Raw genomic sequence first — 25,903 nt, forward strand, 5'->3', positions numbered from 1 at the left:
TAATTGGATAAAACTGTAAAATATTATTAAAATAAAGAATATTTTTAAATAAGAGTCAATAAAGATTAAGTCACAAGTTGGTTCGTTGGGCACCTACTCTAATAATCTCCTATTTGCATTATAGAAAACTATACATAGATCTCAAACTCATTGCTTCACGATGTTTCTCAAACAATGGTCCTGGCAGGGGCTTTGCCTGTGAATCAACACGTTATCTGCTGAGGCGACTCTCTCTACTGATGTGTCTCTTCTTCCTACAATCTCCTGGATTATGTGACACATCCTCAGTATATGTTTAGATTGCTGATGAGACCTTTGTTATTTTGCTTGCGGAACGACACCGGTGTTGTCACAGTAGACTGGGACCGAATCAACTCTTTGAGGAATGACACCCAACTCTTGAACGAAATTTCTTATCCAAACAATATTCTTTGTTGTAGTTGATGCAACTATGTAATCGGCATCATTGGTTGAATCTGCTATAGTGTCTTGCTTTGAGCTCTTCCAAGAGACAACACCACTGTTGAGCTTGAATACAAATCCAGAGGTTGATTTCGAATCCTCCATATATGATTGGAAGTTAGAATCAATGTAAAATTCCAATTTTAATTCTCCACTCCCATAAACCATAAAAAAATTCTTAGTTCTTCTTAAATACTTAAGAATACCCTTCACGGCTTTCCAATGCAATGGACTGAGATTTGACTGATATCTGCTTCCAACACTCAGCGCAAATGTAAGGTCGAGTAGATATTATGTCATACATAATATTGCCAATGACATATGCATATTGAATGCGAGTCATGGTTTCTATATCTTAATTAGTCTTTTAACACACAGACATAGATAGAGTCACACCATGACACATTTGAAGATATACTCTCTTGGACTCCTCCATAGAGAATCTCTTCAACATGATATCGATATGTGAGCTCTAATATAATTTTTCATCTATCCCTATAGATCTGTATCCTTAATACATAAGATGCTTCATTTATATCCTTCATGGATAATTTAGTAGCTAATCACACTTTAGTTGATTGCAATATCCCTACATCATTCTCAATGAGTAGTATGTCATCAACATAAAGTACTAGGAATGTCATTGCACTCCCACTAACCTTATTGTACATACGAGGTTCCTCAAGGTTTTTAAAAAAGTCAAACTCTTGATAGTGTTATCAAATCTGAGGTTCCAACTCCTTAATGCATGTTAGAATGCATAGACAGATCTATGAAGTTTTCATAATTTATGTTCACTTCCTACTGATGTGAGTCTTTCACATCCTCCCCAAGTTTTCTTTTATAAATTCATTTGCTTCCTATGATAAAAATTCTCTCAAGTGAATCTACTAAGGATCATACTTGATTTGAATACATAGAGTCCATCTCAGATTGCATGGCTTCAAGCCATTTAGATGAATCAACATCAGATAATGATTCTTTGAAGTTTCTTGGATCACATTCAGGAATGAGCTCAGCCTGGCACTCTTCAAGAAGTAGGCTCAGCCTCTTAGGTGGCATTGAGACCCTTTCGTATCTCCTTGGAGCTTGTGTCTTTTCAAATGACTGTTGATGTATGAGTTCTAGTATTTTTGGAGTGGGTGTTTCTCGTATCTTTGCAAGTTCTAACATCTTACTTTTTCTTTCTAATAGAAACATTTTCTCTAATAAGGTGACATTCCTTGAAACTGAAACATTTGTTTAATTGGGATTATAGAAATAATATTCAATGGAATTATTTGGATATCACACAAAGTAGCATAATTTGGCTCTATTATTCAATTTTTGTCTCACTACCTGCTTCACATAAGTAGGATATCTCCATATTCTTAAGAAAGAATATTTGGGTAGTTTTCTCATCCTTATCTTATACAGAGTTTTATCGAACCTTGTTAAGTAATGTCCGATTACGATGTTCTGACACACCATTAAGCTGGGGTGCGACAGGTGAGGTCCAATGTGAGAGAATCTCATTCTCCAACTCGATCAGATCGAAGTGTTTTAATACTATTTCTTAATTGTTTATCTACTTCAGCTCTGAATTCTTTGAACTTTTCTCTTTAGATTTGTATTTCATTAAACACATATACTCATACCTCAAGAAGTCATTAGTAAAGGTAATAAAGTAAGATTGCTCATATCTCGTACTAACAATTTGTGGGCCACACATATCTGTATGAATCAAATCAATAGATCATGTATCTAGGAAAGAGACTTTGATAATCTTTCCTTTCATATACATGACTCACATGTTTCAAGAGAATTTATATCTGACATGTCAAACATGCCATCTCCTACTAACTTGTGTATTCTTATTTGGGAAATATAGTCTAGCATAGTGTGCCACAAGTGTATATTAGTTAGATTATCTTGTTTTCTTTTGTTTTTTTTTTTTGGTTGAAATCGTATTTACTTAGACATTTTTAGTTAGAATATCTTTTATTTTCAAATTATAGAGATCATTTTGTAATTCGTCTGTTCCAATTAAACATTCATTCTTGTAAATATTACAAACACATTTTTCTAATAAACAAAAAAAACCATATTTATCAAGCATTGAAATAGAAACAATGTTTTTAACCAAGTCATGAACATATAAAACATATCTCAAAAGTAACTTAAATTTATTGTTTAATAATAAGTAAATATTTCCTATGGTTTTCGCCGCAACCCTTGCTCCATTGCCAATTCTTAGAAAGGTCTCACCATCATTTAGTCTTCTATTTCTTGTCATCACATGTAAATCATTGCATAGATGAGAACCACATCCAGTTTCTAATACCCAAGAAGTTGAATTAATTGAGATATTACTTCAATATAAAACATATCATTGCCTAGAACTTTTATGCGCTGGATATTCCTTGTAGTTGCGTTTCCAATCTCCAGGCTTCTTGTAACGGAAGCAAACATCTTATGTCTTGTCGGACTTTGTGGGTCCTTTAAAAGTGTTTGGAGCTTGATTCTTGGTGGGTTTGTGTTTCTTGGAAGGAGCAAAATGTTTCTTTCTCTTCTCTTGTGGGCGTCTCTTCGTCCTAAAGGAGGAGCCCACTAGGAAAACATGTTTTTCTTTCTTTATGGTAGCTTCATACGTGGTAAGAATATTTAATAACTATTCAAGAGTAGCCTACAACTTGTTCGTATTGAAGTTAACCACAAACCCATCAAACGAGTACGACAGTTACAGTAGCAGAATTTCCGTGGACAATTCGTTTGGGATGATAAGATCCAGCCCCACGAACTTCTCGATGAGCCCAATCATCCTCACACCGTGATCATGGACTGAGGCTCATTCTCGCAGGAATAGTGCCATGATCTTCTTGATAGCAGCATGCTTTAATGGATGTGTTTGTGCACCGTACAACATTTATAGGTGACTTAACAGCTTCCTCAAACATCCTATGCAATTCGTTTGACATACAAGCTAGCGTACAACTCCTACCTTGCAAGTCACGGTCCAACTATTTGTCAAGTTTTGCCAATTTCTCAGCAGGGGCATTGGCAACAGCCTCTTTTGGATGTGCTTTGTTGAATACATATGCTATTTTATCGTAATTTAAAATAAATTTTAAAGTCATCAATCAATCTTTGTAATTTGGTTTGGTCATCTTATTTTGATCGAGTGTAACAGATAGAGTATTTCGAGACGACTTCATAAATATACTGAAATAGAAAAAGAGTAAACGTTAATAACTATTTTAAAATATTTTATAAGACATAAAATATGATCTTTTGTTTTTATGAATTACTTCCATTATTTTGATATTTTCACTACCTTCTAATGAAAAAGAGAAATCCAATTTTCTTAATGAGTATGCACGAATAAATTGCTGAATTATGATCTTGAATAATATCATCCAATCATAATTTCAAAAAGGGATAGCCCAATTTCAACCTCTTGCAACCTTCACGTATTTTGCCTCACGTTTGAGGCCTCCCCAATAATATGAGCCAAACACTGACCACGGGTAGCGTTCATCATGTAACTGCCATTGATGGAAGACACAAAAAATTTAAGCTATGTTTACTTTCCTTTCATGGGTTTGATATAAATTTTGAATCTTATCCAAAATGAGATATTTTAATTTTTAAAATTTGTCTCATCAATTAATTTAAAATTATGTCATGTTTGTTTGTATGTTTGCCAAATTCATGTAACTCTAGTTATTATAATAATAATAAGGCACATACTGATTATTTATAATATATCACATGCCTCATAAATAATAAAGGATGATCTATAACCGATAGCTAATTGATCTATATGAGCCAAATAAGGATCCAAGTTCCCAACCTAGGTAATTAAATACAGGATGAAAATGCAATATTAAATTAGCTTATACTATTTGCATGTCTTCGATCTTTAAAAAACTTGAGAATATGAGCCCATCATTTTTAAATCTTGATTTCCCAATAAATTTAATATTTACATAAATTTCCATGGAACCTTGGAATAAAATTTAAGGGTGAGAACTTGCCATAAACTAGACTCATTTTAAATAATAATCAAATAATTAAAATAACATGTAATATATATAATATCAAATATTATATTAAAACCATAATATCAAATATTATCAATAAATCATGTATCTTATAAATATATCATTAACCGCCATAATTAAAAATAAATTAAATAAACATCTTTATCCAATTATCCAATTAATTTATTAACAATTAAATTTCTTGTAAAACATTTTTTACCAATGGTTAATTATTTATATTATAAGAAAAAAAAATTTATTCCAAAGGTGAATTCGATCATATTTTCATAAAATATAAATTTTTAGAAATTCAAAAAATTGTATTGGGCCCAATTGAACTCGAGCTCGAGCTCAAAAGGGATAGGGTTGCCCGAGACTGTCTCGGGCACCTTGTCCAATTGCCCAAATAGTTTGAGTAGCTGCCCATCAGCGCAGGACAACGTACTGCCCTGCACAGAATCTTGTTTTTTTTTAAACGTTCTGTGTAGTGCTGCTATTCAGAACTGTTCAAGGGAAGGGCGCAAATTATTATTTTTATTTTTTTGTTTCGAAAAACATATTTTTCAGGGGCTGTAATTTTTTGAAATATTTTTTTATGCTGATTAGAAATGGCCTACTCAACATAATTCAAATAATAAACAATAGAAAATAATACGATTGGGAAACTTGTCTCAGATATTACTGTTGGTGTACTATTTCCTCGCACCCAAGAAACAACAAAAGTTTTAAAAAATTTATTTTGACGTTCAAAATATTTTTTGAGCGTCATATGATTTCAATAATCCATGAGATGTTTAGAATAATTTATCTTTGCGTATTTAACGATGACTCTAACTATTCCAAATTTTTAGCAGTAATAGCCCTTACTGTAATTTCTTACGAACAGATCTACCCGATATTCCTCCTTGTTATGAGGTCCATGATCAGAAACAATGTCCCTAGTATAGATCGCTTTAGAGATCTATCGAAAATTTTGTCGAGAATAGCTGCAGGCGACGGAAGCATGACGACGATGTGGTGGAAAGTGGTCGGCCAAATCCCTAGAAGGAGGTGGTCGAGTTTTGTGAGGAGGGAGAGAGTTTGGTGTACTAATTTTTGATGTAAAAAATTGTATTTAAATGTTATGTTATTTCATATAACCCTTAATGAAATATCTCTAAATTTTAATTCATAATCTAATCAGGATTCTTTTTGAATCAAAATATTGTATTTCCATTATTCAAACACTCTCATGCATGTATTTCTCTCTCTTGAAAATATCATGCGTAATTTAATTATATATTATGTACTTTTGATAATATAACACACACACATATATATTTCTGATTTAAATTAAATAACTTTTATTTAATTACTCAATTAATTATTAATTAATTAATATATTCTAGACTCTTCTAGAATGTTCAATAAGAATTTTGCAATTTGTATTCACTACTAATAGTTTACTATTTAATTAATATATTTTAAATTTGTTAAATAAATAATTGTGAACTCATTATAACCACAATCGATAATCAGATAACACCAATGTATCCAGGATAGAATTCTCGTTCACATAATGAAAATAAAAATTTTGAACGACAAAATTTCCACTGATCCATTTTTTGTAGCTGCCAGTTTTGTGAACGTCTTCACTAAAACAAGCTGTTTCACTATATTCACTAATTAATAGTTAATTAAGCTAACTTCTATTATATGTAATCAACTTATAAACTCATTTGTAAGCAATTTGTTTGATTTTCATCAAATTACAGCAACCAAATTCAAGTTTTTAAATTTTACTATCTCAACGAAAACACATAATATAATACTTGTGTGACTCACAATGGTTCATGGATAAAACTTCTTGTGATTTCACAGCATCATGTGATTTAGAACAAGATTTATTCCTTTCTAAGCTTACCCCAATTAGTCTCATTCTTTTCATATACCACTCGATCAATAACGTGAGAATTGAAGCCCGATTGCACCCATTATATTATGATAAGTGCGTCTAGTAGCATCAAATATGCAACCATTGGCATCTCGAGAGTTGCAAATGAATTTGATAACGATGTGATGTATCTTTGAGTAATAATAGTGACATGATAGGTGCAACTGAGGAAAACATCTTTCCAAAATGTACATTTCTTACTCTGACAAAATATTTTGTGCATTATTAATTCATCAGATCATATAAGATATTTTCACCAATAGATGAGAGGTGAAACCCCAAGTACAATGCAAATTTATTTCTATGTATTTCGAAAGTACACTTAACCTCGTCACCTAACGACCTTCAATGGGGTCGGTAAACAACTCAAAGTGCATGCTAATACGTAGAGCTTCTACGTTGTCCCATTTCAAAGGACTAATGATATACAACAATAACCACAGACTGTTCCATTCGATGAGTGATAACCACTTGAAAAGTTTAAAAGAGGGTTGTTCAGTATATTATCAAATGATTACACATTTGTATAAGTGGACGTCTTCATGCACTTACCAATGAAACATGACGTTTACATCACATATATTAGTCTCAAACTCGAGCGACCTTTATCCTTATTTTAGGCTGATGAATCAACTAAGAACTATTTTAGAATATACAGTACGCCTCCTAATGATTGTCATAATCTTACGTTAAGAGGCACCCTCATGTTACCTATTAAATATTCAAAGACTTTATCTACGTAGCTTGCATGAGTATACAGATAAATTAAATGTCATAATTGGAATTATTAAATAAAGATTATTTTTACATAAAAATCAATAAAACTCAAGCCACAAGCTAGCTCACTCAACACATACTCTAACACAATCAAATATGTACATTCAAAGATGGCTCATGCTTCATTAAACAGCGATTATTCCGAGGTTGGCCCCCATTCATGACCATATTGAATCCATACCTAGTTCTGAATTAATAGTTTTTTCCAAATTAATTTACCTTCTCCAGTTTTAGATCAACATTATACTTACGTGCAAAAATCATAGAAATTACTAATATTTCACCATCCCGGAATCTTAGCTTCGACCGGACACACCCAATCCCGTGCCGCTTGCGTTTCTTACCAGGGGCGTACCAACATAGAGGCAAAGATGGGCTTTTTCCCGGCAATTTTTTTTTTAAAAAGGACATCATTTTTCCTATAATTTTTTTAAATAAAACCAATTAGCAACATTTACACTCAGGGGTCTTCATCTTTTCCAGAGCTGCAGCAGTCCTGTTTCAGCCTTTCAGGTGCAAAGCGAAATGACAATTATGTCCCTGATTAAACCCTAAACTGGTTATCTGAAATATTCAGACTGGTTCTTGGGATCAGCACCGCACCCCCCAACGGGATAGTTCGAGAGATGTGTGACTAAGCACTACCGAGTCTTGCATATATATCTTCTTCACTTGCCAACATTTCTTTAAAAATCTGCTTTAGATTCACTTCACATTTAGTTACATGCATCAGCTTCTGCTTCTTATAATCATACGTATATTATTAATCAATAACATACGCCAGCAGAAAAAATATCTTGCCAGCATCTCAAAATCAAATCTTAAGTATTGTCGTTTGCGGTATATTTGTGAAAATGGGTTCTAGGAATAATTGGTTAGAATTCTCTCTTTCACCTCGACAACAATCTGCAGTAGTTTCTGATCCATGTTTTGGTCTCACAGAGCCCTCCGATACAGTCATTCCACCTCCTTTTGGCATTTTAGAAGCTTTCAACACTGCTAACTCGGATCCTCAATCTCATGGTAACTTCATCGTTAGTCCTTTTTTTTTCTCTTTTTTGAAAAGAGAACAACATGAGTTTAGCTATGTAGATTTGTGCCCATTTTGTCGGTAGCAGATTTTTGTATTTTTACTTGAAAGTAAAATTTCTGGTGCTGTCCCCTCTAGTTTAATTTGATGATGATGGTGAAGTACTTCACTTCTTGCAGAAAAAAATTGGGGTTAAGTTTAAGAGTCTTTTTGTTATTTTTTTCTTTTCTTGAAGATTGGATTATGAAGGGAGAAGCGGGGATGAACACTATAATCTCATGCGGCAGCCATAACTTGGAGATTCAAGAGACCCCAAAACTTGAAAACTTTCTCGGAGTTGGGCTGCACTCTTTCACCACCGATCATCATCATCAACAGTTCAAGAAGCGTAATGTTACAAATCCCACAAATTATCAAACCAATAGCACCCTCGATAACTCTTACAACATGTACCAAGAAACAGACGCCACCTCTCACAAAAGTATAAATCCCTCCGACAGCAACACTACCATTGGCCTCTCCATGATAAAAAGCTGGCTCAGAAACAACCCCACGCCACCACACACGGCGGAGATAAAGGCCTGTACCAAGGCGGCACCGCCTACCGGTGCTCAGACCTTGTCACTTTCTATGAGCACATGCTCGAAGTCGAGCTCTCAAAACTTACCACTTGTGAATGTTGGTAATAACAACAATAACAGTGCAGCGGATAGTTGTGCATCAGATAACGATAAGCAACCTGTTGACAGTCAAACGTCCAGTGGTGCAATAGAGTCTGTGACCAGGAAAAATCTAGACACATTTGGAGAAAGGACCTCCATTTACCGCGGTGTAACGAGGTAGATTATAAAGTTTTCTTGTTATTTTATTTAATTTTTTTTGTGTGTTTCATGATGGTTCTTTTCTGGGTTTTGTTTAAATGGTATAAAGATGTAATCTTTTATACTCATTATTGAATCTGAGCAGGCATAGATGGACTGGAAGATATGAATCACATTTGTGGGATAATAGTTGCAGAAGAGAAGGACAAACCCGGAAAGGAAGGCAAGGTATATGAATAAAGTGTCTGCCATTATTTAGTTTTTCCAATTTTTTAATTATTAATCATGATTAAGATTTATTTTATTTGTTTAACACTTGTTTCTTTGTCTCCTTTCTATGAACTTGTTGTCGAATGATTCAATCTTACTGCAGTTTACTTGGGTAAGTCATGTTATAAATACAACTCATGTAACTTTGTATTACATAAAATTTCCCATTACTTTCTGCTTCTGAACTTCGTATGATTTTCTGTATATATATGTAGGAGGTTATGATAAGGAAGAAAAGGCTGCTCGAGCTTATGATTTAGCAGCTTTAAAATACTGGGGAACCACTACCACTACAAATTTTCCTGTCAGTGATCTTGATTGCCAATTGCTTTGTAAAGTGTTTGGATTAAATATAAATATTCCAACATTAGTATTTCTCATAATAAATTACTACCTCCAAAATATTAATTCAGATTAGCAACTATGAGAAAGAAGTGGAGGACATGAAGCACATGACTAGGCAAGAATATGTAGCATCATTAAGAAGGTAATCTGAAACTATATATCAAATTTGATATCATTATCAATAAGAATTAATGGGAAAAGCATATAATGGTTTTGTTATCTGTATATATCTGTTGAGCAAATCACTTAACTACATTTTTAATCCAGAAAAAGTAGCGGTTTCTCTCGCGGCGCGTCCATTTATCGGGGAGTTACAAGGTAAATCTATATGATCTGTATTATATCATGTGTGTTGTATCGAGCATGAATATGGAGCTAGTCAAGATTCAACATATTTTTCAGCTTATTGACATTTTTGTAAACAATAATACTTTCTTTATAAATAAATATGCAATATTTATCATTACATATTTGGCAAATTAAATGAAGATTGTGTAATAATTTAACAGGCATCATCAGCATGGAAGATGGCAAGCAAGAATAGGAAGAGTTGCAGGGAACAAAGACCTTTACTTGGGAACTTTCGGTAAGCTTCTTGCATGAAGTTATTGGGCTATATTTTATTTATTTTTCTGGAAAATGTTTACCAAGCATTCACATTATCCTCAAATTAATTATTTCCCCAAAAGTATATTTTCAACTCATATAGTTATTAGTTAAAATTCTAGTTAATTTTAATCACTCGAACAGTTTATAATTATGAGATGCAGTACATAATGTATGCATATTATGTTAAATTTTAAAATAATTGTATAGTTTTTTTATTTTTCAGAATTACGGAAAATAAATCTAACCATACGACACTTTAATTTAAATTTATATATAATTTTTTTGGTTATTGATTTTCATTCATTTTCTCTGAAGTAATGGCATTATATTGTTCTTGATATCTTGATTTCTTATAAAGGCACACAAGAGGAAGCAGCAGAAGCATATGACATAGCAGCAATCAAATTCCGTGGCCTAAGCGCCGTGACTAACTTCGAAATCAATCGGTATGATGTCAAATGCATACTCGAAAGCAACACTTTACCAATCGGTAGTGCTGCTAAGCGTTTAAAGGATGCCGAAAACCAAGAATCGGCCTTAGAAATCCAATGGTCCGAGCAAGGAAACTGCTGGCCGAATAATCTTGCAAATGGCTATGGGTGGCCTGCAATTGGATTCCAGCAAGCTCAGCCATTGAACATGTACGGTTATGCAAATCAAACCCGAATGTGGTGCAAACAAGAGCAAAATCAAGATATAGTCAGTCATGGTTTTAATGATCACAACAATATTCAGCATCAGCTTCAGTTGGGAAACGCACAAAGTTTCTCTCAATCTTCTCACGTGTTGCACAATCTGATGAGCTTGGATTCTTCTTCTATGGAGCACAGCTCGGGGTCGAATTCCGTTATGTATGTGAATAATGGAGATGGGAATGCTACAACCACTGGAAACAGCTTTCTTGGGGGGCCGATCATGGGCACTGTGATCGTTGGAAACGAGAATCAGAATCGGGAAAATGGTTTCTTGGGGCACGGCGAGGGAAATCTAGAGGGAATGTTTGGATCAACGGATGTTTATCCCCATACAAGAAATTTGTATCATTCAAGTGGAGTAGAAAAGGCAAGTGCTATTTATGATCAGGGATCAAATTGCAATAACTATATTCCTAGTTCTCTGTCAAATCTCGGATCTTCCAATTTTACCGTTTGGAACGACGACACATAGAAGTCCCTGGCTTAAGTAACATCCCAGGAACGGCGTATATAGATCTAACTTATAGTTGTTTGATCTGATCTTTCTTGATTTTTGGTAGGAAACATTCTAGTTGGATAAGGCACGTTTAGGATTCTTCATCTGGTTTACACATGTTTTTCTCTAATATTTGCGGCTTGCTGCAAACGAAATACATTGTAAGGACATTACAGAAGTTGCTCCATAGCCGGCGATCACATAGTAGCTATGAATTTTGTGAAGTCTCCTGTGATTATGTCCTCTCATACTGACTGAGGACATACCAGGCTTTGTAATTTTGAACTTTGAAATACAAAGAATGGGGGATTTTTCTACTTTCTTGATTTTTGAAGGCAAAACTTGTCTCACTCGGATGTGTAATTATACGACACACTTTTAAAATCAGCAAAGTTAATAAAGGTACATTTTGTCATATAAATACAGTTACAAAAAGAAAACAGACCGAGGAGAATTGTATCGTAGGCAAGCAATTTATTAAGTATAAAAAAACTAATAACTATTGATCCCAAACAAAAATAGAGTTCAAGGTAGTCGCAACTCAAAAGTAACTGAACAAAATGTCGTGAAAAAAATAGAAACGTAAATTTTGTCGTTTATAATTCACAAATTTATCAAGTCCAGTGTTTAGGTTTCTACTTACAAACCTTGCAACATATAGATATTTATTTTGTTTCCTAACAGTAGAAATATTAAATATGATATACAACATAGAAATGCTTTCGGGCATCTAACACATCCGAAACGATTATGTACAAATCATATTCCTTTACTATGTTTTCTGCAGATGATGGCTTTAGCAGTGAGAACCAGGTGCGTGACACAGAAGCAGCCAATACCAGCGGCTTCATTTTAAAGATAACAATAAGGAATGACCTGGTTTGTTCACCTGCGCTGCTGGCACACACGGCAAATGGTAGCTGATTTATCGTTGACAAGTGTGCAGTAATCACAAGACCAGTGATCCGAGTCATCTAAGTTTGTAGTACTGCTTGATTTGGACGCAGTCCCCTTTCCCCGACTGCCTCTTCCTTTGCCACTGCCACTTCCCAGATTATTGGAGCTACCTGCCCTGCTGCTTGCTGCATGAGAGTCTACATCTGATAGACCATTTTCTAAAGCTCTAACGAGGTTCTCAAAGTAATTCTTAGTAACGCTGCAATATTTGAAATTCAGGAAGGTGAATGAGTTCAAGTTAATATATTAGAAAACATATATCTACCTAAGAGAAAAAAAACGTATACTGAGAGGCCCTGAAAATTCTTCTCAGTGAAAGGAAGAAGACATCACAATTCTCACTTGGTTAAAGAGTGACAAGCACTTTTTCCTGCACTCATAACTCTACCCGAAGAACATAATTATTATCTATGTTAATTATCTATAAACCAGGACTACTTGAAAAACATAATTCTAGAGCAAAGTTGAGATCAATTCGACATCTAATGATCCAGAACAATTTTTTCTTCATGGAAGAATGGGCACAAACTGGGTTTGTTTGAGGAAAATACAAGGAGTAGAATCAATTGGGTTAAACAATGCGCCTTTGGTGAACAAGGATCGGTATGTTTGAAGGGCACAATGCATCATCGAATATTAAATATGGAGTACGCAAGTTGAGCAGAAGAGAGAATGTTAGTTGGGTTCACCTTGTCAATCCTGCCAACTTTGTTCGAAACTCATTGAACTCTTTCGATGGACCCTCAGAATTTAGGTAGCCCTGAAATTCCTTCTCTGCACATTGATGAAGCCGTTCCAAACCAGACTCTGCCTCACCTAAAGAATACAGAGATAAAGGGGTAAAATGCGAATGAAAGACCAAATCAACATATTCGAAGTAGGATAAATTGCAGACCTTGTACATACTCAAAAAACTGCTTCTTAGCAAGCTCATCCCCAGGTAGATAATATCCATATGCATATGTCCATTTCAAAACTCGTCTACATTCAACAACCTGTAAAAGGCCAATGCAAGCAAATAAGCTAAAAAACTGATGTACTTTAAGAGCTTGGATGATCAAAATAAGTCCCATGTCCTAATGTGTCAATAGTTTGTAATTCGTAGCCTACTTCCTAGACACGTTCAGTATAATCTAACCCATAGAAACAAAGAGCACATGCTACGGAGGACGAAATATCAAATTCATAGTGAAATGCTACCAAATAGCACATAGATATAAGTTACTTGGCAAAAAAATAGAAGAAATTACAATTAGTTCTTGAAGTAGATGAAGAGGAGGTTGCAAAATTCTTTTCTACCTCATCTAATTGCTGGGCAACAATTAAAGATGGTTTTTGAGCTGATTTTTTTTGGTGAGATGTAAGTGAAAAAATAGACAGTTTGATGATGCATTGAAATTTACTTCTTCAAAACCATCTCTTTTGGCATTTTTTGCTCGAGAAACAAGTCCTAGCATGATTATACCTTTCAGTGCTTTAAATGACATCTATCATGTGTATTGACAGTCCACGCAAACTCTTCTCCGAGTTGAAGTGGCCAATGCATGACACATCCATGAAAACAATGCCCTCTAGGCTCTAGCCATAGTAAAAATGATGAAACTAAGATTTACCTGTTGCCAGGCCTCTATGATGAACTTAAGCTGAGATTCAGGTTGACGTTGTTTGTCGCTTAGTTTCTCTAGCTGCATAATAAAGTCAGCATCAATTTCAGCTCTGAAAATAATTCAGGGTACTTATGCTCAAGATACTAATATATCATTAGAACACTCTGATGCATACAAAAGGTTTATATCACGGCAAAAGGTCCTTCAAATGAAAAGACATTTTGAACAGAAGTTTATTCTAGTAACATTACTGGATTTGTTGGTCTCATTTACAGTAAGGTGCTAGGAACGGTACAAATCTTCCAAAGTGGAGGATTAGTGAGCTTCAGAGTGAAGTATGTTTCTTACATGTACAGTTTGCATTTGGTGCAGGTTTTCAAGTGCTCTTTGCCTTGACTGCAGAAAAGAAAAATTATAAATTTAGCTTTTAGCCATGCAAAACATATACGAAATATGGTATCACAAATGATACGAAATATGGTATCACAAATGATGGTACAAGTAACAGAATTATACATCTGGGGAATAAGAACACACATGCACTTATCACAACCAAATTGAAGATGCGATAGCAAGCCAAATCATACTACTAGATTGGATTTGTGAGCACGCACCACTTCAATTAATCCTTGAGGCATTGTGATAAATATATAAATTCCTGAATCTGTTAATCATGTGATAGTGAGTTGCCTTTGTAAAGAAGTGGGGAATGCCCACTTCACAATATTTCAAGCATATGATACGAAAGAAACGACAAAAATTTTCCTCCTATTTCCAACATGTCCTGCTGCAGGTTTAAGAGTTACAATGCACAAATGCTTGACATGCTCAAGGAAACAAAGAAACGATTCTTGTAAGGTGTTTAGATGTGAATAATGCAGTGTCGCAATCCAACTCTGAACACACAAGGCATGAATTAACTGAGAATGAAGACAAAACGTAAATTAAATATTCCACAAACATCATGGCCACTACAATCAACTTGAGAAACCATCAGAAAAGTATGCCAAACCACATCATAATAAAAGAAGCAAAAATCAGCATACCGATTGATTTGTAGCCCATCTTTCATAGTAATGTGTATATCTTTCTAACGAATTTTTAGCCATCTCTTTACGTTTTTCAGCTTCATCATACTGTAAATAACAGGAAAATTAATTTAATAGAGACATGATATGAAGATAAAGCTGTTAGAAACACATGAGAAAGTAACAAACTTATAATCTCACCACTCCTTCTTGCTTGGCAACTTCATAACGGTTGCAGGCGTAAAATCCACCAGTTCTTTCGCCATGTTTAGACCATGCACCAAGGCAGAGCCTGCAAGTGTGTCCCAACATATGAAATGAGATGACAAGAATTTTCTACAGACTCCACAAGACATGGAAGACAGAGGCAGATGAAAACAAAAATTTTGCAGCTTGTTTTTTGTGTGAGTTGCATCATCTTAGCATGCAAAAGAGTATGGCGGAAAAAATAGAGAATCACTACAGAGTCATCGATATCTTAAATCCAATATGTACATAGAGTAAAATTTAATCTATAATCAAGGGCTTATTAAAAACCTTAGGACATTTGTCTTTCATCACCAGAGCAACAAACATACCAGCAAAACTCAAATTTACAAGGTGGCGTGCACGTGATATGCATGCAACCTTGATTCTTCTCAATAGGCCGCTTGCATTTTGGACACGGCTTAGAATTAGTCAATATCCTGAAATAAGACCAGAACAATGTCATTTAGTCATGACAATATGAAGCAAACTGTATAATATCACATAATTTTTTTCCGCGGGTGGGTGGGGGGGGGGGGGTGTCGTTGGTAAGTCACAATTATAACATCAATCGAGAAAATAAAAATGTGTGAATGAGTACTTTTAGTTAGTATTAATTTATCTTCAAGGTATATTTAAACACAACCATTTCTTTGTGTTGAAAATTTATAAATACCATTTAAAAGCAATAAGAAATTGCCATGTTCCGTCAAAACAATGTTGCAAAGTCATGGAAACAACATATGAAGGAATTAATTTTGACACCCATGATTTCCAATTAACTAGTATTGTGAAATATACCAGTTCATATTTTCAGACTCGGCACTATTCTTCAATATCCACTTGGCCACAGTTCCACAATCAACAGGGCGATGAGCTTCCTCAACACACTGCAATGGACTAGAATAATTGCTTATTCTGGAACAAAAAAGATTGTAATATACTAATAATAGTTATTCCAAAATGAAGGAAAAAGAACTAGAAGAGTGAACTAAGACTCACATTCCAGCAAAAACAGTGGGAGCAGCGACAAGTAACATCGTAGCTTCCACCACCAACAATAAAATCTACAGCAAAATCACAGCCCGGTGCTGGGCACCATTTCATCTGTGGGTGAAATGGAATAAAGAAAGATGGAAAAATTTGAGCACAAGACATAGCTATATACGGTGCTCCAACAAAGTCCCAATCATGATATTGAAATAAAACAGAAGGTGACTTCCTATCATTATGAAGAAAAAATAATCCCGCAAAGTCCATGGATATCAAGAGTCTGCCACAACCTAGATTTCAATTTTTAACGGAAAGAAAAAGAAACAACGAAAGTTCACAGATTGAAACAACAAAATTGCACGGATTTAACTTACTGTTTGGTGATTCTCGTTAATAGTAATGAAAGTACAACTAGTCTCAGCAGCATCTTCAAATTAAGCTTTCAAAAAAATCTGAACATCCGGAGCACTCCGTACTAGGAGTATTAAGAGTGTCCACGAGAAAAAATGCTATGTATTCTACGGTTAAAAAAGTATGTCCCGATAACAAAGTTGCATGAACTCGTTTACCTTCCTATTATCTTCGACGAACGATCTCAAAAAGTAGCGATTATGTTTCACTTTATCGTCATTTAAAGCAATTTTATTCACCATATCCTGGCCAACAGCAGCTCCACAGGATGGATCTGGACAACGCAACTGCAAACAACCGGGGCCATCATTTATGGAAGTGCTAATATAACCTACACAATGAATTACAAATAAAAACTTAGAACAAAGATTTATAGAGCAGAATTCCACAGTTGACAAATCATCCCTTCAGGCCAATCAGAAAAAAATCATATCATCCCTAATGAACAGAAGCAGAAAAATAATAATAATAATAATAATGGGAACATGTACAAATACAAACCTTGCCAACATGTGAAACAAAAGGGATGGCCACAACCAGCAGCACTCATCCTATCACAAGGGTAATTTTCAAAGCAAATTCCACAGGTCAGCTGCAGAGAAAGTGAAAGGCTAAGTTTTACATGAACGAAAGTAAAAGAATCCGAGACCTAGAGTACTGGAGATTCTGAGAATATTGATATGAATAATATATTTAATGTTAGGGATCTACTTCTGTTATTTTTCCTCAATTGGTGATTATGCATCCCATAAAACATGTATCTTTGTTGCATTACACCTTTGAAGCTACATTATTTATGAAATATTGCAGAATGAGTAATATAGACTGAATATTTTTTCATATCCTCATGGTATCATAGTGAGTTTGGGATCGCTAATTCTCAACCACAAATGCATCAGGTAAAAATGACTGCAGTGGTGACTTTAGCTCATCAATTTCTCTGTCCAAAAATTCTCCTGCTATAGTTCAAAATTATAGTGGTAAGTCTTCCACAAAATACAAAAGCAACATAAAAAATTTTACTCCAGTGGTTATAGTCAGTCCTTATGGTGATAAGAAGCAGAGGAAAAGGAGGGGGGGGTGTGTGGGTATGTCACTGGAATCAAAGAAACCCCGCCACGAAGATACAGCATACACAAATTTGAAATTAATTGATTCACTTGTGATGGTTTGTATGATTCAATTCGATGGATGCTCAGTGAAGGTAATGTAGGCTGAATGTTTTTCCATCAAATGATTATAGTTATTATATGTACAATAAAAAATCAACAAAACTTCTACATATTAGGATAACCTCTTTAGCATTAGGAAGAGGAATGTCATTCTCCAACAAACCAACAGCCTTGCGAACCTTCTCTTCATCGGCAAACCATTCGTCATTCACCTTGCTGACACTCCTGTGAGTCAAGAGCACATGTGAAGGAATTATTCATCAAATAAATAAAATAACCAACTCAATAAAGTTAAGCACATCCAGTATTTAATCAGCAAAAAATTGCAGTTTTTTACTTCAACAAATCCACTTTCCATTGACAACAAGGTGAGATTAACAAACCATATCACTTTCAAATCCACTTTCACGATGTGTGACCATGTATGATCACAATACATGGTTAAAAATTATAGTTAATCCAAACAACCCATGAAAAGAGCCCACTCAAAATTTTTTGCTACCAGTTGTAATGCCGGAGCAAGATTCCTGCAGCACCCCTTGAGATTGAGAGAACCATAGAAACTTTAGCAATGCTTTCCTCTTGATGTTGTCGAATCTCATCTTCACTCAAAATGGTATAGTTCTAAAGAAGTGAGTATAAACAATTAGTAACTATGTAAACTGTTCAAATGCTTTATTTCAGAAAACATAATGAAGATTGCATCAAGTGTCAGCATGCACAATGGGTTAGTGCTTTGCATAATCAGGATAAGAGGTTTGATTAGATTGGAGAGTAAAAAAAGAGTTCTAAACAATCTTATAATTTTAAAATAAACAGAACTCTCGACATGTTAATATTGGCACAAATGCAGAAGGTTAATGAAGCCATCGATTGAAACAACCTCCAGTTTGGGTCATTCAACTTTTACCTTCACAGGCTCAGTGCTATATACCTTTTGGCAAACCTTGATTTTCAGTTCATAACAAATTAAAAAAAGTTTATCCACGAAATGATAAGACACTTAAAAGCTAGAACATGGGCGTTTTCCACCCTTCAAAGGATACCATAATTATCACAGTTCAACATTTGATAGGGTTAGCATACAGTCATGAATCAAACATTTAATTCACCCTTGATTTCAGCAAGAGACAATTCAGCCAAACTGTAGGCCCCAGAAAGGGCGGGGAAGTAGTTACAGGAGGGGTTGGGGCGGGGGTCAATTGACCAGCCTCATCTTCAAAAAATTTCATCTTCAAGATAATTATTTACTTTAACTATAAGTTTGAAAACTTTAAAAATCCTTAGACATAACTTAGATTCTGACCCTGAGAAATGCTTGAAAATATACACCCTAAACCTCAGGTCATGACTCCACCTCGTACCGCCGAGGCAAGGGAAATAGAAACAAACCGAGGTGGAAGACTCATTTCTTTTCGTCCATCACCACTTCCTAAAGAACATGCCATAAATTACAATGGACATATTAAATGAGACACTTCTCAAAAAGTAGTATTAGCCCAACAATATAATAATAGCAACAGATCAAAGAAACAACAGCAAAAAGAATTCCAACGATCACAGAAATCAAATACCAAAACCTCCTCTACTATCCAATCCAAACCGTGCAGAGGACATCCCTAAATAATCAATACGCTTAAAGTCACCTAGCTAAACCACATATCCTTAGCTAAAGCGTGCACCGCTCACTAAAAAATTAACGCTTTTCAACAAAAACGATCAACAGAGATAAATCACAGCAATAACCTGTGACCGATGGTGGTCGAGCTGGAGTTGGTTATGAGAGGAGGAGAAACCATCGGAATCATCTGAATCATGGTCCATAAATCCATCACAGTCCATGATAACGTCATCCAAGTCGGAATCAGCGTCATCATTTCCACCGCCGTAAAAATCCTCATCGTCGTTGGAATCTTCCGTCATCGTCACTGTCATCTCATCCTCCGATTCCATCCCCAACACTCCCCCCTCGAAATTAATCCCACTTTTTAGGCAATGATCACCTTTTTCAGTATATGATAAGCTAATTGAACTGAAAATTGAGAGACGTTTGGGTTTCGGAAAGAGAATAAAAACTCCATTTGGAGTTGATTCCTTGATTGTCTACAATCACGGGGAAAATTAAGGTTCAACTATCGATGCACAATGTACAAGATACAATTGTTACAATTCCTCTATCTTTTTAATAATAATAATTATTATTATTATTATTAAAGACAAATACTTGTGTAAGACGGTCTCACGGGTCGTATTTTGTGAGACAGATATTTTATTTGGATCATCTATGAAAAAGTATTACTTTTTATGCTAAGAGTATTACTTTTTATTTTGAATATTGGTAAATTTGACACGTCCTACAGATAAAAATTTGTGAGACCGTCTCACAAGAGATTTACTCATTATAAAAATAGTGTACACGCCAATCTTATTCTTGCCTTTGCTTCAAATTTCTGAACGAGGCCTTCTTCTCCACGTACAAATGTCATTTCTAAAAAAATATTAAATAAATAAATAAATGGCGAGTGAATTTGAATTCAATATAAAAACCGATCGATCTGATCTATATTTATGATGAAAAATAATATTTTGGACATAAAAAATAATATATTTTTATAGATCGAATCGGGTCAAACTCGTATGATAGAAATAACACGATAAACATTCTCATAAGAATTAATTAATATTTTTGTTACGTAATGTTACCACGAAATAATTGATATCAAATTACTTCGATCTGATATTTTTAAAGCAAGTGTCATTTTAAAAAATATATAAAAATGAACTTTAAAAAAAAAACATGAACATAAACCAAACAAACGCCAAAAGTCGAAAAAAATTAGATTTCAAATTCATAATTTGTTTAAAATTTATGGACACGATGGAAGTTTGACTTGATGTTTGGATTTTACCAATAGATGTTTGGTTCGTGCACGTCAAAGAGTAGTCATAAATTAAATTACAAATTATCCTTTAATTTTTTCCTTTACAAATTATCCTTTTTTTTTTTTTTTTACAAGTATATATCTTGATCTTCACTTGAATCTCCCTTGTAGAGATTTATTCATATACTGGAATAAAAGAGTAGGTCTCTTATGAGACGGTCTCACGAATATTTATCTGTTAGACGGGTCAATCCTACCGATATTCATAATAAAAAGTAATACTCTTAGCATAAAAAGTAATATTTTTTTCATGAATGACCCAAATAAAAGATTCGTCTCACAAAACACAACCCGTGAGACCGTCTCACACAAGTTTTTGCCCGAATAAAATGTATAGACTCGATGTTTTTTTTTCTTTTTTCTTTTATTATTTGTGAATGCATGGCCTCGTGCTATTGCAGAAATTATTAATGGTTGAAAATTAATTAAATCAACTATTTATACTTGGGAATTTAATTCATGAAGGAAAATATCGAAATTTAATTAGTAATTAGTAAATTATTTTATACGTGTTTTTCGGGGTTTTTTTTATAAATAATTTAATTTATAAAATTTAATTCAAAAATAATTTTAAAAAAAACTTTTCAAAAATACTGCAATCCATGTTTCATAAGCACGGACGCTGCTCACGTGGAGCAGCGTTCGTGCTTACGAAGCACGGGCATTGCTACCACGTGGAGCGTTCGCGCTTAGTCACGGACATTGCTACCACGTGGAGCATCCGCGCTTACTAAGCGTGGGCGCTCCTACGTGGACAACGTCCGCGCTTACACGTGTACTAGCGTCCGCGCTTATATTAAATTTTATTTTTTTTATTATTTCGAATTTTATTATCCGTTCATTTTCTTCGCTTCTTCTTTTCCTTTCATTTCCCGAACATTTTCACGTGAAATCTGAACATCTGATTTGACGTATGAACTTCAATAATTGAAATGTGAATAGTCTTCACATTCTTCGTCTATATAATTGATGAAAATTTCGACGAATGAGTTATCAATTTCCTCTTAAATTTCCTCTCAAGTTTCATTGGCAAAATGTCTACCATCGATATATTCTTATATTTTGGTGGTCATATAGTTTGCGCTAATGGATCGGTTGAATATAGCATTCCATTTGTTAGACCGATACGAGTGTTAGAATCTATTAATTTGATGGAGTTAGTGTAAGTTGTGCATAAAATGTTAGCAATCGATTCAGCGAATTGTTCTCTGAAGATGTCAACAAAGTATTCATTCATGGATAGAACATCTTGGCATGAAATTGAAATAAATCTCGTTGATGACGATGCTTTACAGTTTATAATGCAATGTGACAATATGCATATTTTGCATCTATACGTAGAAGCAAATTCAATTGAGCATCATGTTGGATTTGATGATCCTGAATCCTACGTTCCACATGCATCCGATTCAGGTTTCTATAACCAACCCGGTACTTCAACATATAGTGGTTTCCTGGATCAAGAAGGTTATGTTCCACAGGTTACTGAAAGACTCGGTAATATAAATTTCGATGATGTAAGTGGGTCTTGGGATCAATTTATCAATGTCTCCTCCGAACAAAATCATGTTCCGTATTGGCCGAATCGGACATTAGATACGAGTGGTCGTTGTCCGGATCTGGCCACTAATGATGATATTTGGAGGACTGATTCTGAACCCGATATGTCATACAGTGACTCTGAAGAAGAAGAAGTGGATGATGATGATGAAGTTAATACTTTTACAAATTCTGATGAGGAGACATCATCTCGACAACCACCACGTGACACATTACAGAGGCAGACGGTTCTATTTCTTTCAAACACTTCTGAAATGCCATCATTTTTCAATAAATTTTTTGGGGAAGAGCCTGCTGATTCTGTCGATGTACCTGCTGGAGTGCAAACAAGCTATTACAATCCTGATAGAGGTGAATTATGTGTTAATATGTTTTTTAAAGATAATAATAATCTTATTTTATCCGTGAAGGATTATTCAGTTAGAGTGGTCAGGCGTGAGTACCGTGTCGTAGACAGCACACGCAGTTTGTGGAAGTTACATTGCAAAAATAATTCTTCTATGGTTGTTTGTCGATGGGGACTTCGCGCTTCTTTGAAGGCCAAGACTGGTTATTGGAAAATAACAAAATATGACGGGCCTCACACATGTATATCTACCTCTGTTGGTATAGACCATAAGAATTTGAACAGTGATATGGTGGCACATACGCTATTGGGAGTTGTTCGTTGTGATCCTTCGTACCAGATTAATTATATCATCGAAAATGTGAAAGATAAATATGGATATCAAATCTCGTACACGAAGGCATGGCGAAGTTTGAAACGTGATATGGAAATTGCTTATGGTATGTGGGAGAGCTCCGTTCAATTAATTCCAAAATATATGTGTGCTTTGTCGAAATATAATCCGGGAACAGCTGTGGAGTGGAAGCATCTCAGAGCCAACACTGAAATTAGTAAGACACTGAACTATGTTTTCTGGGCATTCAGGCCGTGTGTTGATGGGTTTCGGCATTGTCGAAAAATAATTAGTGTCGATGGTACACACTTGTATACCAAATACAAGCACAAAATGTTGATCGGTGTCATTCTGGATGCGAACAATCAGGTTCTACTTCTAGCATTTGCTATTGTGGATGAAGAAACAACAGATTCTTGGAAATGGTTCTTGGAGAACCTAGGAAGGCATGTTGTTCGTGGTGAAAATGGCGTGTGTCTTATTTCTGATAGGCACAAGGGAATTGTGCGAGCAACTGAAGATCTACCATATTTTCAACCTCCTTACGGTGTGCATCGTTTTTGTTTGAGACATGTGTGTTCAAACTTTAACGCTAAATTCAAAGACGTGCATTTGAAAGATTTATGCTGGGCGGCAGGCACACAAAATCAAATCTGTAAGTTTGAAGCAATAATGGATCCAATCAAGCAAAAAAACATTTTGGCGCACCGATATTTGGCTGGAATTGCTGAAGAAAAATGGAGTTTGGCTCATGACGGTGGTTGGCGTCGTGGGGTGATGACAACCAATATGTCGGAGTGTTTGAACAGTGTGTTGAAGGGTGCTCGTAGACTTCCTATATCTGCCATAATACATTTGACACTTCTGAGTGCGTACAATATTTCATTGAACGTGTGACAAGAGGTGGTCATATGGTTCAGGAAAATCAGATGTGGTCAGATTATGCATGTTGGAAGTATGAGAAATGGGCGAGAAAATCTTGTGAACATCGTGTTTCCAAATATGATGTACGTGAGCAAACTGCTTCGGTTGCAACGGTAGGAAGACCAAGTCGTGGCCAACATATGCAGGTCGTCAAGTTATCAACTAGTGATTGTTCATGTGGTAAATGGACGATTTTTGGCATCCCATGTTCTCATGCTATTTGCACAGCTAAGTATCACTCCTTGGATCCCACGACACTTGTGCAGCCATGGTATAACATATCTGAGTACTTAGCAACGTACTAGGGCAGATTTCAACCTCTTGCAGATGAGCGATAATGGGATCCTCCAACTTTCGAGTTGCGCCACAACTCGGTTAGACGTGAAAAAAGTAGAGTTGGTAGAGACAGAACAACTCGAATTAGAAAAGAGATAGACACACCGAGTTTAAGAGAGATACAACAATGCTGAAGCCTTTTTTTAATTTATATTAACGTCTGACATTTAAGCAACTTATTTGTTAAAAAAATAAATTTGAAAAAACTTTCCCCCTTATTCAGCGCGTAGTTGTACAATTTTGTTTTTTTTTAATATCTTGGTGCCGTTAGCGCCTCGCGCCAGATTTGCGCAAATCTGGCGCTGAGGCACTAGTCTCTGAATCGAGCCCTATAAAAAAACAGGCCCCTCTCCACACCCTCATTCCTCCTCCTTAACATCACCAAATCCTCCCACTTTCTCCTCCCACTAAAAAGCAATCAACTTCCACAACTCTCCACCGGTCAAAGTGCAATAAAATTTCGATTCTAACAAAAGGTAACTTTATTCGTGTTATGAATCATTCGTCAATTTTATGTTAATTTTTGAATTAATAATGTTATATAGTTTGTGCATGTAACATGTTCGATATAATGCTTCAATGAGGTAGTAGTTATTAATAGGCAATTTATGTGTTTTCTACGTTTTCGTTGGTGACAAGTTGTAGGTTATTAGCGCGATTTCAAACATGCCGCCGAGGAAGAAAAGCAAGCAAGTTGATTCTTGGGATGGTCAGTCGTCTCATGCTGGTTTTTATAGACGACGTTTTTGGGATGCGGTTGCAGCTGAAAATTATACTAAATTACAAGAGAAAAACATGCAGCGAGAAAGAGGGATGGATCAGAGCGTCCAGGGTTGTGACACATTAAATCTGGCTCAGCATTTGCATTGGGCTGAGTTTGTGAAGCCACCACCAGATGCTGTGATGTCAGTTGTCCGGGAATTCTACGCTAACTTGATGGTTAGGCATGAGGACTATCACGTGAGAGTAAGGGGGCAGATGGTTGCCTTTGACAGCAGGACTATTAACTCGTTGTACTCCATGCCTGACTACGAAATCAACGATTACACGAGATTTATGAGAGAGCCCTATCCCTATGAGACGATATTCAACACACTTTGTGACCCGGGCACGATTTGGAAGCTAAATAATCAGCGAGCTCCGGTCACATTTCCTGCGACATGCATGAGTAGGGAGGCATATAACTGGTACCATTTTGTCGCAGTGCGGTTGATGCATCTGGGCATGTTTCTGATGTCACAAAAAAAAAAACAGCATTGGTGTATTGCATCATCATCGGAAAGAAAGTGGATGCAGGTCGGGTGCTTATGAATTCGATTCTGCAGGCGGCACGAGGCACATCCACAGTTAGCATGCCCCATTATTCGACCATCACAGAGCTCTGCCGCCTAGCTGGGGTTATATGGGATGATAGTGAGCCAGTCTTGCACAAGAAAGGCGATATTTTAATTTATGGAAAGATCCCGAGCGCTAAAAGACGGAGGCAGATTGAGAATGGTCCGAGCGAGGGTTCAGGTAGTGGAGCACAGCCACAGCCCGCCAGACAGGCACGTGCAGAGAGGGGACAGACCGTACACCAACATCTTG

General features: G+C 35.5%; 2 protein-coding genes and 1 long non-coding RNA gene across 3 annotated transcripts; 2 read left to right on the forward strand and 1 right to left on the reverse strand.

Moving 5' to 3' along the window:
- Positions 1-7,942: 7,942 nt before the first annotated feature.
- Positions 7,943-11,775, forward strand: LOC142524803 (AP2-like ethylene-responsive transcription factor BBM). The gene is made up of 8 exons (XM_075628905.1): positions 7,943-8,217; positions 8,460-9,063; positions 9,191-9,273; positions 9,531-9,619; positions 9,729-9,802; positions 9,928-9,978; positions 10,170-10,246; positions 10,628-11,775. Exons 1-8 carry the CDS (start codon positions 8,049-8,051, stop codon positions 11,434-11,436), a joined length of 1,956 nt encoding a protein of 651 aa, XP_075485020.1. The 5' UTR covers positions 7,943-8,048; the 3' UTR covers positions 11,437-11,775.
- Positions 11,776-11,887: 112 nt separating this feature from the next.
- Positions 11,888-12,289, forward strand: LOC142524273 (uncharacterized). Its single transcript, XR_012814862.1, has 2 exons — positions 11,888-11,990; positions 12,039-12,289. It is a non-coding gene; the product is annotated as an uncharacterized LOC142524273 (long non-coding RNA).
- Positions 12,027-20,004, reverse strand: LOC142524272 (putative E3 ubiquitin-protein ligase ARI8). The gene is made up of 15 exons (XM_075628167.1): positions 19,621-20,004; positions 18,377-18,498; positions 17,997-18,099; positions 17,204-17,294; positions 16,861-17,033; positions 16,301-16,405; positions 16,100-16,188; positions 15,631-15,738; positions 15,254-15,344; positions 15,071-15,160; positions 14,373-14,420; positions 14,031-14,102; positions 13,313-13,412; positions 13,107-13,233; positions 12,027-12,616 (listed from the first exon to the last, which is right to left on the reverse strand). The coding sequence occupies exons 1-15, from the start codon at positions 19,825-19,827 to the stop codon at positions 12,346-12,348; spliced, it is 1,797 nt and encodes a 598-aa protein (XP_075484282.1). The 5' UTR covers positions 19,828-20,004; the 3' UTR covers positions 12,027-12,345.
- Positions 20,005-25,903: the final 5,899 nt, after the last annotated feature.

The sequence above is a fragment of the Primulina tabacum genome, chromosome 14 (assembly GCF_025594145.1).
Source record: "Primulina tabacum isolate GXHZ01 chromosome 14, ASM2559414v2, whole genome shotgun sequence".
NCBI lineage: Eukaryota > Viridiplantae > Streptophyta > Magnoliopsida > Lamiales > Gesneriaceae > Primulina > Primulina tabacum.

Coding starts and splice junctions, on each gene's coding strand:
- LOC142524803 (XM_075628905.1), top strand. CDS start 8,049: ATGGGTTCTAGGAATAATTGGTTAGAATTCTCTCTTTCACCTCGACAA. Junction 9,064..9,190: donor ATTTACCGCGGTGTAACGAG/GTAGATTATAAA, acceptor GAATCTGAGCAG/GCATAGATGGACTGGAAGAT. Junction 10,247..10,627: donor CCTTTACTTGGGAACTTTCG/GTAAGCTTCTTG, acceptor TTTCTTATAAAG/GCACACAAGAGGAAGCAGCA.
- LOC142524272 (XM_075628167.1), bottom strand. CDS start 19,827: ATGGAATCGGAGGATGAGATGACAGTGACGATGACGGAAGATTCCAAC. Junction 18,499..19,620: donor TCGACCACCATCGGTCACAG/GTTATTGCTGTG, acceptor TCACTTCTTTAG/AACTATACCATTTTGAGTGA. Junction 13,413..14,030: donor TCATAGAGGCCTGGCAACAG/GTAAATCTTAGT, acceptor GGCCTTTTACAG/GTTGTTGAATGTAGACGAGT.